Source organism: Dunckerocampus dactyliophorus, chromosome 16 (assembly GCF_027744805.1).
Source record: "Dunckerocampus dactyliophorus isolate RoL2022-P2 chromosome 16, RoL_Ddac_1.1, whole genome shotgun sequence".
NCBI classification, from domain to species: Eukaryota; Metazoa; Chordata; class Actinopteri; order Syngnathiformes; family Syngnathidae; genus Dunckerocampus; species Dunckerocampus dactyliophorus.
In genome coordinates this window covers 15,699,980-15,715,358 of record NC_072834.1, presented here as the reverse complement: position 1 = coordinate 15,715,358, position 15,379 = coordinate 15,699,980, and the positions used below count along the sequence as shown (strand labels likewise).

General features: G+C 43.0%; 2 protein-coding genes across 6 annotated transcripts in view; one reads left to right on the top strand and one right to left on the bottom strand.

Annotated features, from left to right (window-relative positions):
• Positions 1–418: 418 nt before the first annotated feature.
• On the bottom strand, positions 419–4,980 carry LOC129168902 (cysteine and histidine-rich domain-containing protein 1-like). Of its 2 annotated transcripts, none has more exons than XM_054754709.1 (11): positions 4,735–4,952; positions 3,713–3,762; positions 3,590–3,646; positions 3,337–3,497; positions 2,965–3,068; positions 1,826–1,884; positions 1,629–1,699; positions 1,446–1,551; positions 1,217–1,336; positions 1,081–1,143; positions 419–1,005 (listed from the first exon to the last, which is right to left on the bottom strand). In XM_054754709.1, the coding sequence occupies exons 1-11, from the start codon at positions 4,796–4,798 to the stop codon at positions 835–837; spliced, it is 1,026 nt and encodes a 341-aa protein (XP_054610684.1). In that variant the 5' UTR covers positions 4,799–4,952; the 3' UTR covers positions 419–834. The 2 variants fall into 2 exon arrangements, with proteins under 2 accessions (XP_054610684.1, XP_054610685.1); XM_054754710.1 differs by having other exon boundaries at positions 856–1,005; positions 1,402–1,551; positions 4,735–4,980.
• Positions 4,981–4,991: 11 nt separating this feature from the next.
• The window catches only part of LOC129168901 (protocadherin Fat 3), a 121,946-nt gene continuing 111,558 nt past the window's right edge, over positions 4,992–15,379 (top strand). For all 4 annotated transcript variants that reach the window (XM_054754707.1, XM_054754706.1, XM_054754705.1 and 1 more), the window contains exons 1-4: positions 4,992–5,347; positions 5,857–8,834; positions 8,918–9,052; positions 9,148–9,349. In XM_054754707.1, coding sequence (XP_054610682.1) covers positions 5,880–8,834; positions 8,918–9,052; positions 9,148–9,349 — 3,292 coding nt within the window. In that variant the 5' untranslated portion in view covers positions 4,992–5,347; positions 5,857–5,879. The remainder of the gene's footprint in view (positions 5,348–5,856; positions 8,835–8,917; positions 9,053–9,147; positions 9,350–15,379) is intronic.

The window sequence follows — 15,379 nt, the reverse complement described above, 5'->3', positions numbered from 1 at the left end:
TTAAAGTTTAGAAGCGCTGCACACAGTACAATGTTTCTGTCAAAATGAAAGAATGCATTTCGTAGGAAAAAAGTGAAGTGCATGATTGACACACACATTATTCCGAGGCTTTCGTGGGCCATATAAAATATGATGGGCCACATCTAGCCCCACAGCCTTGAGTTTGACCTGTGATTTAAGAGGTCAAGATGTTTTAATTTTGACACGTTCTCTCTGACTTTGTGTGCTTAGTGTTCCAGTCCTCACTTCTAATGAGCGCCCTTAGGTGACATTACAGGAGTACTTTGCCTTTGTCGAAACCTGCAAGTTCTTTACTGCCATCCGGAGGAGAGAGCGAGAATAAGCTGAAACCACGAGGTTAATGATATACTGTACACATGCCACATAAAACACTTGGAACTATCTTAAGTCTTAGAACACTTTATTGAGAATGAAGTGTCAAACACGTGAAGACATGATGATACAATTATATTGTGATGGGTTGAACAGTGTAATCATTAATTCTTAATTCATAAAATCTGGGCTGGAATGCAAGAAAAGAACATTTAAGCAGCATAAAGTCAAAGAAGTAAAAATGTCCAGATGCTAAGATGGTCCTCCAGCACTGATGTCACACTCGCCAACATGTGACTCCAATGCAGGTCATGTGATCTTCAGCCATGTAAAAAAAACAAATACTGACGTATTCCTGACACATGGACCAATAATGAGCACCAAGCTGAAGTGCTTTGACTGCAAAGGATGGGAAAGTCGAGAAAGTTTCATGATGGCTTTTTCCACCTGGAAGTGTACCACCTTGGATTCACCTAAAAGTTTTTACATCATCGTTCCTCATCATTCGTTTTCTTCGTCACTGTCGTCCTCTTTTTTCTTCTGGTCCTCCTTTGGCGAGGCCACGGGTGGAGGGAGGTCCAGGCGTGCCCACGACATGGCTTCGGACTTCTTCATGGCAATCTCGATCTTGGCTGCCATCATGTTGACCACGCTCTTGCTCACATCGATTACCTGCAAAGATGAAAGCGATGGCGTTGATAAGGTTTATATGCAGTCAACGTCCAAGCTCATTTCTGATGAACTTACTCCCCACAGGCTGATCTTCTGTTCAAACTCCTTCTCCCTTTCAAAGACCACGTGGATGTTGAGCTGAAAACAACAGAGGCGTGTTCGCTTGGCAACTACAACGGTTTTGATACAAGCGGCGTGCAGGGTCGCTCACTGTGGTACTGTTGGCATCCACGTAGCTAAGCTCGGGCATGCCATTTTTGGCGTAGATGGAGATGATGACCTGCGAGCCAGTCTGATGCCAGTCGAACCGACACGGAACCACCTTCTTGCCCTAAAAGCACAATTTTCGCATTAACATTATTGCATGGTAAAGTCCACTTTGGTTGTAGTTTTTACCTTACAACACTAGATGGGGCCAGAACACTCCTTCCGACACCTACCTCCTCTTTTTTCTTCCACAAGTGCGAGCCCTTAGTGCATCCCACCTGGGAGAGGAAAGAGTTGAAGTCGGAGGTTTTCTTCTTGCAGCAGCTCCAGTACTTCATCCTGGACATGATTTAAAACGTTTGTCGCCAAAACACATAAAAAAAACAAATTCAAAGTTAAAAGTCAACAACACTGACCCTTCATGGAAGATTGGGAATCCCGAGTGGAATGAGCACACGTCTGAATCCGTTGCCGGGCCATCATAACTCTAACAGACAAGAAAGGTGAGCTTCAAATAAGGTGGCTAATTTGCTAAGGTGGAGCTTTAAAAACTTTAAAAATACACACTAAAAGCATTCAAAACAACGGATAACACAGTAAAACGTTCACCTACTTTTGTGCATCCTCCATTTTTACAGGCCGTACCGATGCTGACCTTGCCGTCGTTTTCTTCTGCAGAGACAGCAGTCAACACGCTGACAAAAACCTCTAAAAGCTTCTAGAAGTAACTGACAGCGTTGGAAAGCATCAGCATCAAACTTTTACTGAAGTACTCTGACACAAACGGGCAATGAGGAGACAAATTCCCAGCAGTCCCCGTCAAGGTGCCATTCCTGTACGCGAAAGGATAAAGAACGAGGCCTGTGTCCATTGAGCAGTCCACATTTTTGGGTGGACTCACTCCTCTGGTAAATAAAGGGGCGTGGCTAGTGTGTGGATTGGTGGAGAGAGAGAACTGTCTTAAAAAAACAAGAAAAATGCCCTTTATTTACTGCTGAGGTGTCCAAGGTGTGGCACGCTGCTCATTTCTAGCGACCTGCGGTTTATTCCAAAAATAAAATTAAACATGGCACGCATTGCGGAGGATTACATACTGTATCATGGCCACAATAAAAAAATACAAATATAAAAGGTTACAAGATCCTATGACAAAAAAGTTGAAATGTTGACCATAATCACACAAGCAATCACACTAATACCGTCAAACTTTGTTTTTTTTTTTTTTTTTTACAGATTGCCTGAACTTTGATAACGAAGGTGAGGAACACTATTATATTCAAGAAATAACTCATTAAAAAGTCTGAAAATGGCGTATGCCTGACCACCAGGATGCACAATAAATTCCATCCCGGCTAAGAAAAAAAGAGAAAAGTGACGTTAAATGTTAATTTATCCATTTCATTCATCATTCATATTTATTTCTCATTGTTTTCTGTAAGTAAAAGTAGAATTATTCTCGATAAAATGTATGTTTGTTACTATTTTTGGGTGTCTGGAAGGGATTCATTGGATTTACTTGATTTGTTAAGGGAAAAATTGCTTCGGTTTTTGTACAATTGAGTTTTCACTTTTTGGAACAAATTACAGAAGAAAGTTTCTCTGTACAAATAACAAAGTGGAAATTATTTTTTTTATGCCATCTAAAAAAATTGGTCAATTTTTCTGTATAAACTATGTTAAACGTGTGGACAGCCCCGATTTACCAGGTGGTCTTCCTATTATTTGTTGAGTTCATAATGACTGAGTTACCACCTTGTTTCTCTACATTTGAGTTGTCTGTCAGCTTCAGTTTCTCCAGAGCTTGCTTGAGAGAGGCGGACACTTTATGGTGCAACCTCACCACAGGCTCGTCAGCACTGCAAGATCAAGCAGATAGAGATGTATTATTTGATTTCATGTCATCAGCAGCCACACAATTACCATTTGTCATGTGATGCAGCACGGCTCCACACCACAAGAAACACACACACAACATACTGTCGTAGGTGAGTGTGTATTGTCAATCAATAACGCACTGCTGCTTCACACTTTCTCTAAAATGGTTTGTGTGTTGCTTCGACCAAGAGATGTGGACATGCACTGTATTGATTGAAGCTAAGACAAAAAGATAGCACACTGTACAACCTCGGTCTGCAAATGGCCTCCTGGGGCTTTGGTGCGGAGATGATGTACTCGCTAAACTTTGCTTTTTGTTCATCCGCGTCTTTCCTCCCTTCCGACGAGGTCACGTCTGGTTTCACTGGCTCCGGGGGCTTCTCTTTGTTGTGGGGGCCTGTAGTGCAGCCCTTTGGGGTGGGAGACAGCGACTGCTTTGAAGCGAGTGACGGCGCTAGCAGACAATGTGAGCGACCGGGTCGAATGTGGAACAAAAGCTTACCACGATACTAAGGAAGTCTGAGAAGTCGGTTGTCCTTCTCTTGCAGCAGGACCATCCCTGGGGGAGGAGTCTGAGGTTTTAGATGAAGGAGGTCATGAGGCAACATTTTAAAGACGGTTTTACCTTCAGTGCATCGTGGAATACTGGGACGCCTGGATGGTACGTGCAGCCGTCTGCAGCAAGAAAATACAAGTTTAACTAAGAGAGAAAAAAAAATGCCTTAACAAAGAGACACTAGCAAATTGGTTGGGTGACCTTAAGAAGCAACAATTTCCTTTCAACATGGTTCAAACTGTTCCTTTCCCATCAGCCCTTAAGGTAATGCCAATGTACTCTGCTGTGATGAAAAGTGGCATGCAATTAAAATGGAAATTAGGCGCGTGTCCTGCACTGAATATATCTGAAAATGAAGACCAGCTCTCCTGTTGGACGCAACGTTTCTAATCACAGGAAAGGAGAGACACAGGCCGATATCTAAATACAATTTCAACTCAGTTAAACGCTTCACAAACCAACAGCTGCACAAACAAAATGTGTTTTACGAGTGTACATCAGTCGAAAAGATGACCCTCTACACAGGCTGCCAGCTCTCAGTGTAACACAGTACAGTTGTACAAGCGCAATAAACTAATTGTCAAATGAAATCCTTTCTAACATTGTCTTTCAACATAGAGCATCTCTTGTATTGCATCCTATTAACTTGGGACATGAATATTTAAAACATGTAAACAATACAGACTTTAAGTGGAAGTAAGATTATATTTAAGACCATGGCACGTGTCCTAAGTGAAGAATCTGTGCTATTGTTATAGTCCGTTCGTTGTTTACGGCTAATTAGCTTCTAGAACGTACTAGTGACAGGGGTCATTAATGTTGTTGTTCAATGTAAAAAGGAAGTAATAACGAAAAAAATATGTTTTTCTGTGCGGGACAACGTACAGCAAAGTTGCTAACCTAGTCCTAACCTAGCTAGCAAAAACGCGAGGTTTAAAAACAGTCAGACACGATAAGCTAACTAATGAAGTAAAACAATTGGCACAGTTCGTAGTAAGTTTGATAAGACTCGTGTTGGCGAGCAGGGGCCTGCAGAATATTCCAGATGATCAGCTAGCTTGTTAGCCCACATAGCAACGTTAGCTACTCACCGTCCGGGTTGTTTTCAGGATCGAAACGCTGCCCACATCCCTTATTGTAGCATAAAACAGACATTACGGCAGCTAAAGTAACTTTAATCGCTGGCTAAATGTGAAGACTTGAAAGCTGGGAGAGACAGAGAGAGGGAATAAGACAGCGGATGCCGCACAGCGTTACACACGAATACCCTCGCTTACTTCCGGGTACACTCGGCTTTTTTCGGCAAAGGTCGGCTCTCGCCCAGCCCACTGCCTGCTCCATCAGTGGTCCCAGCGCGGCGGCAACTGATGCTGGACGCTCCCAAAAAAACTTGCGCAAAGCCTTTTCCTCTTTTTCCTAGTGTTGATGAATCTTGGACTGAAGCGTCACAAAGCGAAGTCAGAGTGTGGTTGTTTTTCCATTTCGTCTGAAGCTCGCAGGACGCAGGTGGCTTGAAAACTGGGACAATTGCTGTTTAGTTTGACGAGGATGGCTGCGGCTCTCTAGACAACTGCCTCCCGGCAGGATGCTATGATGTGATCGTGGATTTCCAGCAGATATTAAAGACTTTTCCCCCTCCTGTAAGCTTTTTTGAAGATTCCTGTTGCAGAGAGGATGGATGCACTTTTTGGTCATTCCACAAAGGTAGGGCGCCCAAAGTGAAAAATCCATCAATTAAGCAGCAGACTGTCTTCATTAGGCAGGTTGCTGATAAGTAGGTGAGAATGGATGTGATGTATTCATGAGTCCTGTGCATGTCAATATTCATTTGTTGCATCCTTTTGCTAAAAATATTTTGCTGCCCATATGAATATATTTTCTGCTAATCTTTTATTTGTTTGAAGCACAACTTTTGATACTGCAGTGCAGAAAAAAGAGGTTTGCATGTGAGTAAAAATATTAGACAATGTTGTTAAAAGTAACAAAGATTGCTTATTGTTTTGATAGTTTGCTTTGTTCAAATGTTGCCTTTTGGTTGCATTTGAACGGAAATATGCAATAGTGCAGACTTGAATATGCCATTACATCCCTATAGTAACAGGCAGGGCCCCTGAAAGTCTTTGTTAGTACTGTTCTCTATCAAATTTTTAACAAGCAGATTCTCAGCCAGTCAGTGAGATTCTGTTTCCCTTTGTTATGCTTTCCTTTCACAGGGTGACTGCGTGATGTAAGAGCCATGAAGCCTCATCTGAGGGGAATTATGCGCCCTCTTCCTCTTCTTTTACACCATGTTTGCTTTCTCCTCACCCACCCCATTCCATTGCTCCATGGCCAGTTGTTGCCCGAGGCGAGGACCGGACAGAGCCTGCTGCTCTTCACCCGGCCTGCCTACAACGCCTCCATCTTTGAGAACTCCGCAGCAAGAACCTACACCAGCAGTGAGGTCAAAATGGGGATCGTTCTGGGGCCGCCGCCCCCATCCTTTGAAGTCCAGTTTTCCATTGAATCTGGTGACAGCGAGGGAATCTTCCACGCTGAGGACTTTGCGATGGGAGATTTCTGTTTCCTCCGCATTCGCACAAACAGCGGCGCCATGTTGAACAGGGAGGTACAAGACAATTACACGCTGACAGTCAAGGCATCCGCCCAGGGAGGCCTGGAGGCACTGGCTACTGTTTATATAAAAGTTCTGGACACTAATGACCTGCGACCACTTTTCTCCCCGACCTCCTATTCTTTTGTGGTATCTGAGAGCGCTCAGCTGGGTGCCAGCATCGGTCGTGTGACGGCCACGGATGCTGACATGGGCTCCAACGGGCAGTTTTACTACTTCTTCAAGAACAAAGTGGAGCTCTTTGGCGTGCACCCGACCAGTGGTGTGATCACACTAACAGGCCAGCTCCGGATGGATAAGCAAGAGCGCTTTGAGCTGGAGGTGCAGGTGGTGGACAGGGGCATGAAGCTCTACGGCAACAACGGCATCAGCAGCACCGCCAGACTTGTCATTACCGTCATGCAGCTCAATGAGTTTGCACCTGTTCTCAGGGCGCTTGCCGTCATTCCGTCCTGGACTGATAGGAACCCGGTTGTTGCCAAAGTGGCGGTGAAGGATAAAGATGAGGGGGCAGGCGGGTACATAGAGAGGGTGTCCATCATTAGTGGTGATCCATTTGAACAGTTTGTGATTGAACGATCGCCTCTGGGGGATGAGTACTGGGTGAGGGCATCACAACAGGTGGACTGGGACAAATACCCGTATGGCTGCAACCTAACCTTTCAGGCTAAAGACAGAGGAGCCCCTCCGAAGTTTTCTAACACACAAACGGTTCATTTGCTGGTCTCAAAGCCAGAACCCATATTAGGGAATTTTGAGAAAGACGTTTATGAAGTTGTGCTGAGTGAAATTGCTCCCCCGGGGACTTTTGTAGAGGTGGTGAGAATATTCCCTCCTCCCACAAGCGTCAATTACAGCTTCAGCAGCCTCTCAGAACTAATGTACTTTGATATAAATCCGTTAAATGGCGTGATTATGACCTCAAGGCATCTGACAAGCATATCACAGATTTTCATGGAGATGGAAGTGCTCGATGCTGTCAGCCAGCTGAGTGCAAAGGTCCGAATCACCATCGAGGATGCTAATGACAACTTTCCAGTATTCAGTCGGCCGTTTTACGACATTTCCATCAATGAAAGCTTAGCTGTCGGTACTGTTGTTCTTGTCGTGTCCGCTGTGGACGATGATAAAGGAGAGAATGGCTACATCACCCACATAATCAGCGGCCAGCAGTGGCTACCTTTCACAATAAATCAGGACACTGGCGAGGTCAGGATCACACGAGACCTGGACTTTGAGTCATCAGAGGAAATCTATTCATTTGCGGTGCGGGCCTCAGACTGGGGTTCACCCTACAGAAGAGAGAGTGAGGTCAACGTAACCGTTCGTTTGATAAATGTAAATGACAACCCGCCTGTCTTTGAAAGGGTTTCATGCAGAGGAATGATAGGTCGGGATTTCCCTGTCAGCCAGACAATTGTCACGCTGTCGGCTGTGGACATGGACGAACTGGGAATGGTGAAGTATAAGATGGTCTCAGGAAACGAGCTGGACTACTTTAATTTGAACGCAGAGTCTGGCGCCTTGTCACTGAAGAGATCATTAGCAGCTGCAAATTTAAAAAGTGGGATGTTCAACTTGAAAATAGTCGCCACAGACGGAGAGATGTTCTCTGATCCAATGTTTGTGAATGTATCCGTAGTGAGGGGCTCAGCGCCACCCAGGGAGCTTAACTGTAAGGACACTCAGGTGGTCCAGATGATGGCGGAGAAAATGCTGTCAAAGGCTTCGGCTATGGCTCAAGCAAGACAAGAGGAGAGAAGTCCTGACATCTTCTCTACAAACAAACAGGCTCCGCAGTTTGAGGCATTGCCAACAAGTATTCTAGTCCGTGAGGACCTTGCGCCTGGAGCTAGCGTATTCCAGGTGAGGGCGCGGGACGGCGACATGGGCTTCAACGGCCGTGTTCTCTTTTCCATATCGAACGGGAACAAAGAGAATTGTTTGACCATTAACATGGACAACGGCTTGCTGACTGTCCTGCAGCCGCTTGACCGCGAGCGAACCGACCGCTACTTCCTCAACATCACCATCTACGATCAGGGCATCCCTCAGATGTCCAACTGGAGGCTCCTGACTGTCATTGTGGAGGACGCCAATGACAACGATCCACAGTTTACCCAGGACACCTTCTCTGCTCTCGTCGCTGAAAATGCTCCTGTGGGTTCTGAGGTTATCACCATCACTGCATTTGACAAAGACATGGGGCAAAATGCACAGTTGTCCTACATCCTGCTGACCAGTGTCCCTCATTTTGGCATTGACAGCGAGACAGGGAGTGTTTTTGTGGCCAACCACTTGGACAGGGAGAGCTTCCCTACATTCACGTTGAAGATTGAGGCCAGAGACAAGGCCGAAAGAGGCAACAGGAGGTCATCTGTGACCACTTTGAACATAATAGTGGAGGACGTCAATGATTGTGCACCATCCTTTATCCCGAGCACTTATAGCACTCGAGTACCAGAGGACCTCCCGCCAGGGGCTGTCATTATGTGGGTGCAGGCCAAGGACCCAGATGTCGGCCCTGGTGGTCAAGTCAAATACTCCTTGTCCAATGACTTCAATGGCACTTTTGAGGTCAGTGATCTTTTGCCTTGTTAATTATCTGTGCTGCATGTCCTTAATGCTCCTTTTATTGTTTTGTGTGGGACTGAGTGCAGATGGACACAACGAGCGGAGTGTTGAGAGTCAGGAAGGAGCTGGACTTTGAGAAGCAACAGTTTTATAACCTCACCTTACTGGCCGAAGACAGGGGAAAGCCCACCCACAGCAGTCAGACATATGTGGAGGTGGAGGTACGTATTCACAATGTCCATTATGTGATCAGTGTTTCTCTGCAATAACTGATGATATTTTTGCCTTTCTTCCCCTAATGGTTGCATCTTTCCAGCTGGTGGACGTCAATGAGAATTTATACGCGCCGTACTTCTCTGACTTTGCCGTGAGAGGCTCAGTGAAGGAGAACTCTCGAGCGGGGACAAGTGTCCTGGTGGTCGACGCAAAGGATGATGACAGAGGGAGGGACGGCGTGTTGAAGTACTCCATCAGAGGAGGCAGCGGACTGGGCGCCTTCACCATCGATGAAGACACAGGTGTGGCAAGTTTTCAACCCAATTAGCACTGAATGAAAAGCCAATAAGTTCTGTGCCTAGTGCAGAATATGTCCATTTATTTGAATTGGTGGCTTTAATGAGTCCAAATGTGTTTTGAAATTCACCTGCAGAAAGATGCACTGCATGAAGCCCTGCATCATTTATTGGTTTGTGTGAGTGGGGACGTGTGGACGCAAGTATTGGGATGCTTTGTCAAGTTGTTGGAGTTGGTCTGTGTTCGGGTTGGGTTTTCAATATTATCTGTTACTGGTGCTAAATTGATTGTTTTGGAAAGGTGCCGGTGCCCGAACCGGTACAGAAATTTACGGAATTATGTTACATGCAAATTCAAGAATATAAATAAAATAACAAAGTAATAAATTCATCAATGTGAAAGAAAATTCACAACAAACTGTCAGATTTTACAGTACTTTAGGTGCATACAGTACATTCCGCACGAGTGGAGCAGGAATTGATAGTTGGTACATGATTGTGGCGATGTTGGACTAGTGTTACTATGGTGTTTGCTAGTTAATCCTACATGCAAGATTCATGTATTCATTGAACAAAATGATCTTAGTGTAATGACCTGCTTGTGTTGAAATGCTGATGTTCAGAATTCAGGTTTTCGTGAATGCACTTGACCGTGAGTGGTATTGGTAGAGAATGAGGAAGCATTGCCTTGCTGGTGTGAAATATTGATAGAGAAACGTGTGTGCGAGTTTTAGAAGACGGTGCTGGAACTGAGCACTGCTGTTGGTGTGTTAAGGTCGGGACTAAAGTTTAAAACGATCTTTGTCGGAACACTACGTTACAGTAATACTTCGTTTTTTGCAGTTAATTGGTTCCAGACCCGACCATGATGAGTGAATTTCCACAAAGTAGGATTCCGTATTTATAAACTGAATATTTTTGTAGTTAAAGGCACGGCAAGTCAAGACAAGTTTGTTTATAGAGCACAATTCATACACAAGGTAATTCAAAGTGCTTTACAGAAATGAAGGGTAACATCACTTCATAAAATCATTCTAAAATCATTATGTAAAGTTCCATAAATGATTCCAGGAAACAAAAAAGATTAAAATGAAGAGTGCAGATAAAATACTTTCAGTTGTCATATGCACAGTTGAATAGAAGTGTTTTTAGCTTGGATTTGAACATTGCCAAAGTTGATTGTCGCACATCTTCTGGAAGACTGTTCAAGATTTTGGCAGCATAAAACTGAAACGCAGCCTCACCGTGTTTAGTCCTGACTCTGGGCACCCGCAGGAGACCACTCCCTGAACTTCTCAGAGCTCGAGATGGTTTATGTGGCTCTAACATGTCAGAGATGTACTTTGGCACAAGACCATGAAAAGACTTATACACAAGCACAGCTGCTCTCTGAGCAACAGGAAGCCAGTGCAGAGACCTGAGTACTGGACTATTTCCTGGTTCTAGTCAGGACTCGAGCAGCAGCATTCTGGATGTACTGAAAAGCATAGAAAGGCTGTTCACGACCTTCTAAATGCGGTTTTTAACATTACTAGAGCCCTGTAAACACACTTCCTGCACTGGCTATTGTCTCATCAATGTAACATGACTGACACCTAGTGACCAGTGTAGAATACTAAATGTCATCACAACATCTTTGAATGTGTCTTCTGAATGCCTGATACAGTCATCCCTCGTTCATCGCGATTAATTGGTTCCAGATCCGACCGCGGTAAGTGAATTTCCACAAAGTAGGATTCAATATTAATAAAGTGCTATAACATCAAATTCATTATTATTATTATTATTAAAAAACTGAATATTTTCATAGTTACAGCATAGAAAACCTGTTTATGACTTTCTGAATACATTTTTTTTTACCATTATTAGAGCCGTGTAGATATGAAATAAGACCCCTATAGTCACCCTACTACCTTAAAACTTACTACTTCCACACGGATTAGGAGAACGTCTTTTCACTCTATCATGTCAGACATGCTATGGCTGACTCCATGCAGTGTGACAGTAATGTCATGAAATGTCATGTCTCTAATGTTTTGTGTCATTACTGACACCCAGTGGCCAGAATACTACATATAACTTGTATTTCAATAATTTTTTTTACTAATAATGGGCCATAGTTAACCATGAAACAGCAATCATTTATTAATTAATTTTAGAGTGAAGGAGCAATATTCGAACCATGATGTAGCGAGGGACGACTGTATTAGTATATAGTTAATTTAGTCATTTTTATGATTGAAAATGCTTAAGGCAAAAATATGTAACATTTGCTTAAATATGCATTTTTTTTTACAAGTAATAGGCCGTATTCTACCTCAAAACAGACATTTTATTGATATATTGTTGAAAAACTGTGATATAGTGAAGCTGCAAAATTTGAAGTGATTTTCATTGAAATCTTTCTCCAAAGGTTTGCCTCGGTTTTCATACATTGTCTCGGTTATCGCACAATATTGCCCGTAACACACTCGTCCATTTGCCGTGTCCTGTATCGTTCCTGCGAAATCGAGTGCCCAAACAAAGCACCTTATGCGTTGCAGAGTCACTGTTCGTGACTGCTAAGTAACCTGCCATGGGGCTAAAGACAGTTGCAAGTGCCATCAATTTGATAAATATGTTCGCATCGGCAATAAGTTCCATTTATTAATCATCATTATTTCACATCGTTTTCTTCATGTAAAACTAAAATTATTCCCTCTAAAATTTATTTTTGGGTATTAATTGGATTTACATTGTTTCCTGTGGGAAAAATTGCCTTGGTTTCCATATGTTATGTTTTTTGTATGACTTTTTGGAACAAATTACGAAACGAAAACCGAGGTACCACTGTATCAATAACACAAAGCGGAGACTTAGGCTTTTTAATTTATGCTATTTAAAAAAAATATTCTATTTTGCTGTATTATTGGTGTAAAAAGTGTGGACACTCCTGATTTACTGTGTGGCCTTCCTATTCTTCCAGATACTCACCGTATGTGCAGGTGACAAACTAACATCAAGCATCGCATCCGTCATGATCAGTGACGTGCAATCAGGGAGGCAGAGCCTCACCAGTCATTAGGGCTGTCTTTGGCTTTTAAAGGATTTTTAGTTGAATCTGATTTGTTAGATTTTGTTCATAGTCGACTATTGAATATTGTTATTTTTTAAGAGCACCGCTAACAGCCATCCCTACAAATAAACAGATCTCATTTGTGACTTTTTCCACCTCAAAAAAAGGCTAAAACACTCAGATAAACAAATAATCGTGGTAGCTGTACAACAACAGTACCTTTTTTTATTTTGTGACACAGAAAGCAGAAAGCGCTTCACATAGATGCAGCAGTAGGAACCCAAGATGCAGAGAGGCAGAAGTCTGTGTAACAAAAATGTATTATAATACAGTTAAAAAATACAAAACAGCAAACACAAAGTGCAACAAAAAAAAAACACCGGGCTTAGCCACGGGAAAAAATGGTAAGAAAAAAAAACTAGTGTTGCGTTGCTGGTGTGAATCGCGATAGAGAAGCGTGTGTGTGGTTTTAAGAAGACCGTGCTGGAACTGAGCACTGCTGTTGGCGTATTAAGGTTGGGACTAAAGTTAAAAAAAATTGATTATTTTCATAGTTAAAACATAGAAAAGCTGTTTACGACTTTCTAAATATGGTTTTTAAACATTATTAAAGCCGCCGCATTCCAAAGGTCAGTTACTGTGGGTGATGTGTGTCACAGACTGACGGAACGCCAGCAGTAGGAACCCAAGATGCAGAGAGGCAGAAGTCCGTGTAATAAAAGATTATTATAATACAGTTAAAAAAATACAAAACAGCAAACACAAAAGCCAAAGTGCAACCAAAAATCACCAGGCCTAGCCACGGGAAAAAATGGTAAGGAAAAAAACAAACTAGACAAAAAGCGCTGCTACCACGGAACTAGCAGGAGAAGAATACAAAATGAAAATCACTGCTGAAAACAGAAAAAACGTGGGTACTTACAAGGTGGCTGCCAAGAACCAGGCAGGAACCAAAAACAAAGTACAAACACAAAACGCCACTGCTGAAAGAAGCCAAGCAGGGGAATAACAATCTAACAATACAGGTGGAGAGGACCAGAAAGGTAAGGGTAAGGTAAGGCGTGCAAGGCAAGGAGGAGCAGGCAACAGGCGTTGGTCAGGAAACAATCTGGCAACTGGTGAGTGCAATGCCAGGGCATACGTAATCCAGGTGAGATTGCTTGCAGGTGTGTGACGAGCTCCTCCCAGGCCAATCATCAGTGTACTGCAAACACATGACAGGTAGAGGGCAGCAAAGCAGTACCACAGCTCATGACAACGTGGAGTCGTAACCGCACATTAGCGAGGAAATACTCGGTGAGCAGACTCTGTGCGATGTTGAACATGATCTTAGCTCGTATTCCTCCGCACCTTCCTCACGTTTGTTTACGTTCTCAATGCCGCTTGCGAGCACTTCCACCAGGTGTGTCTAGACTCCGGTACTGCGAAATCCAATATCCAACAGCTCTTCTCAAGTGTAAGAAGTTAAACCAATTGTAACGGGAGGCACTTGCAGTATTGCTGCATCCTGAAGGGGTCAGGCATGTGTGCGCTGGAAGGTGCTTGTCACTGCTGTTTTTCCATAGAGGAAAAGCCAGCTTTTTTTTTTGACAGTAGCAGTATTAGCTAGCAGAAAGTCAAATGAATTCACAAAATTTTTATGCGCTGCTGAATGAATGAATGAATTTGACTGCCAAGATGGAGAATTATACAGCCAAGCTCACCAGGAAGACTGATCAGACTTTTGCAACAGTTCCTGGAGAGGAAAGGCTGCATGTACTTCATATACAGACGAACACAAATGTTTTCCAGTTAATAAGACATTTTTCTAAAGCACAAGTGGATTATTCTCTTCCTCTGCTTGTTATCCTCTTAATGAGCAACCTGCATTAACATAAAGCGAAGTGTCACCTTGAGACTCTTTCTTTAAAACCTAATCATCGGTTGGAAATCTAGGGGTAATAATGGTAGTGGTAATGGTAATGGTTGAATTTTATTTGAACATGCATACAAGTTACATTGGAATACATCACATAATACAATTCACAGTTCCACATGTCCAAAAGGAGTAGCAAGAAGCAAAGCTTATTTAATCCTACCACTTCATCCATTCCACATCTATTACAGTACATTTATTCACTTCCTGTATTCCATATGTGATTTTTTCATCATGATGATGTAATTATTAAGATTTTTTTCATAATAAATAGAAATCATATATAATAATCAGTGTAACAATAAATAAATAATAAGGAATTGAGATAAACATAACAAACACGTTCAAGACTCTTTTTCCCTGTATTTTGCAAACACCAGCTGCTTGTGTTGTTTCTCGAATTTGCTCGTATTGGTGCATTGTTTGAGTTCCTTACTAAATCTGTTGCATAATTTGATTCCACATACTGTCACTCCATCACAGTCTGGAGATCGGGAAGACCTGGGTTCGATTCTCCCTTGGGCATTTCTGTATGGAGTTTGCATGTTCTCCCCGTGCGTGAGTTTCCTCCCACATTCCAAGAACATGCATATTAGGTTAATCGGCGACTCTAAATTGTCCATAGGTGTGAATGGTTGTTTGTCTGTATGTGTCCTGCGATTGGCTGGCGACCAGTCCAGGGTGTACCCCGCCTGTCGCCCGAAGTCAGATGGGATAGGCTCCAGCATGCCCCCGCGACCCTAGTGAGGAGAAGCGGCATAGAAAATGGATGGATGGATGGATGGATTCCAGCTCATTTTTTCATCTATTATGATCCCCAGAAATTTTCATTCACAATTTCAATGTCCACTCCATCTATTTGTATTTGGTTGTTCAAGGATAATCTGTTTTTATCAAACCATCTTTTTAATATGGCCGTTTCATTTGTGACTTTTTTTTTTCCCCCCTGTCCTGTCCAGCCTTTAAAGCAGATAGAATTGTAGATCTAAATGCCGTCAAGTGCGCAACAGATTTACTCTGCCAGGGAGAAGTGTGATATACACTTCCCCTGTCATACAAAATTTAT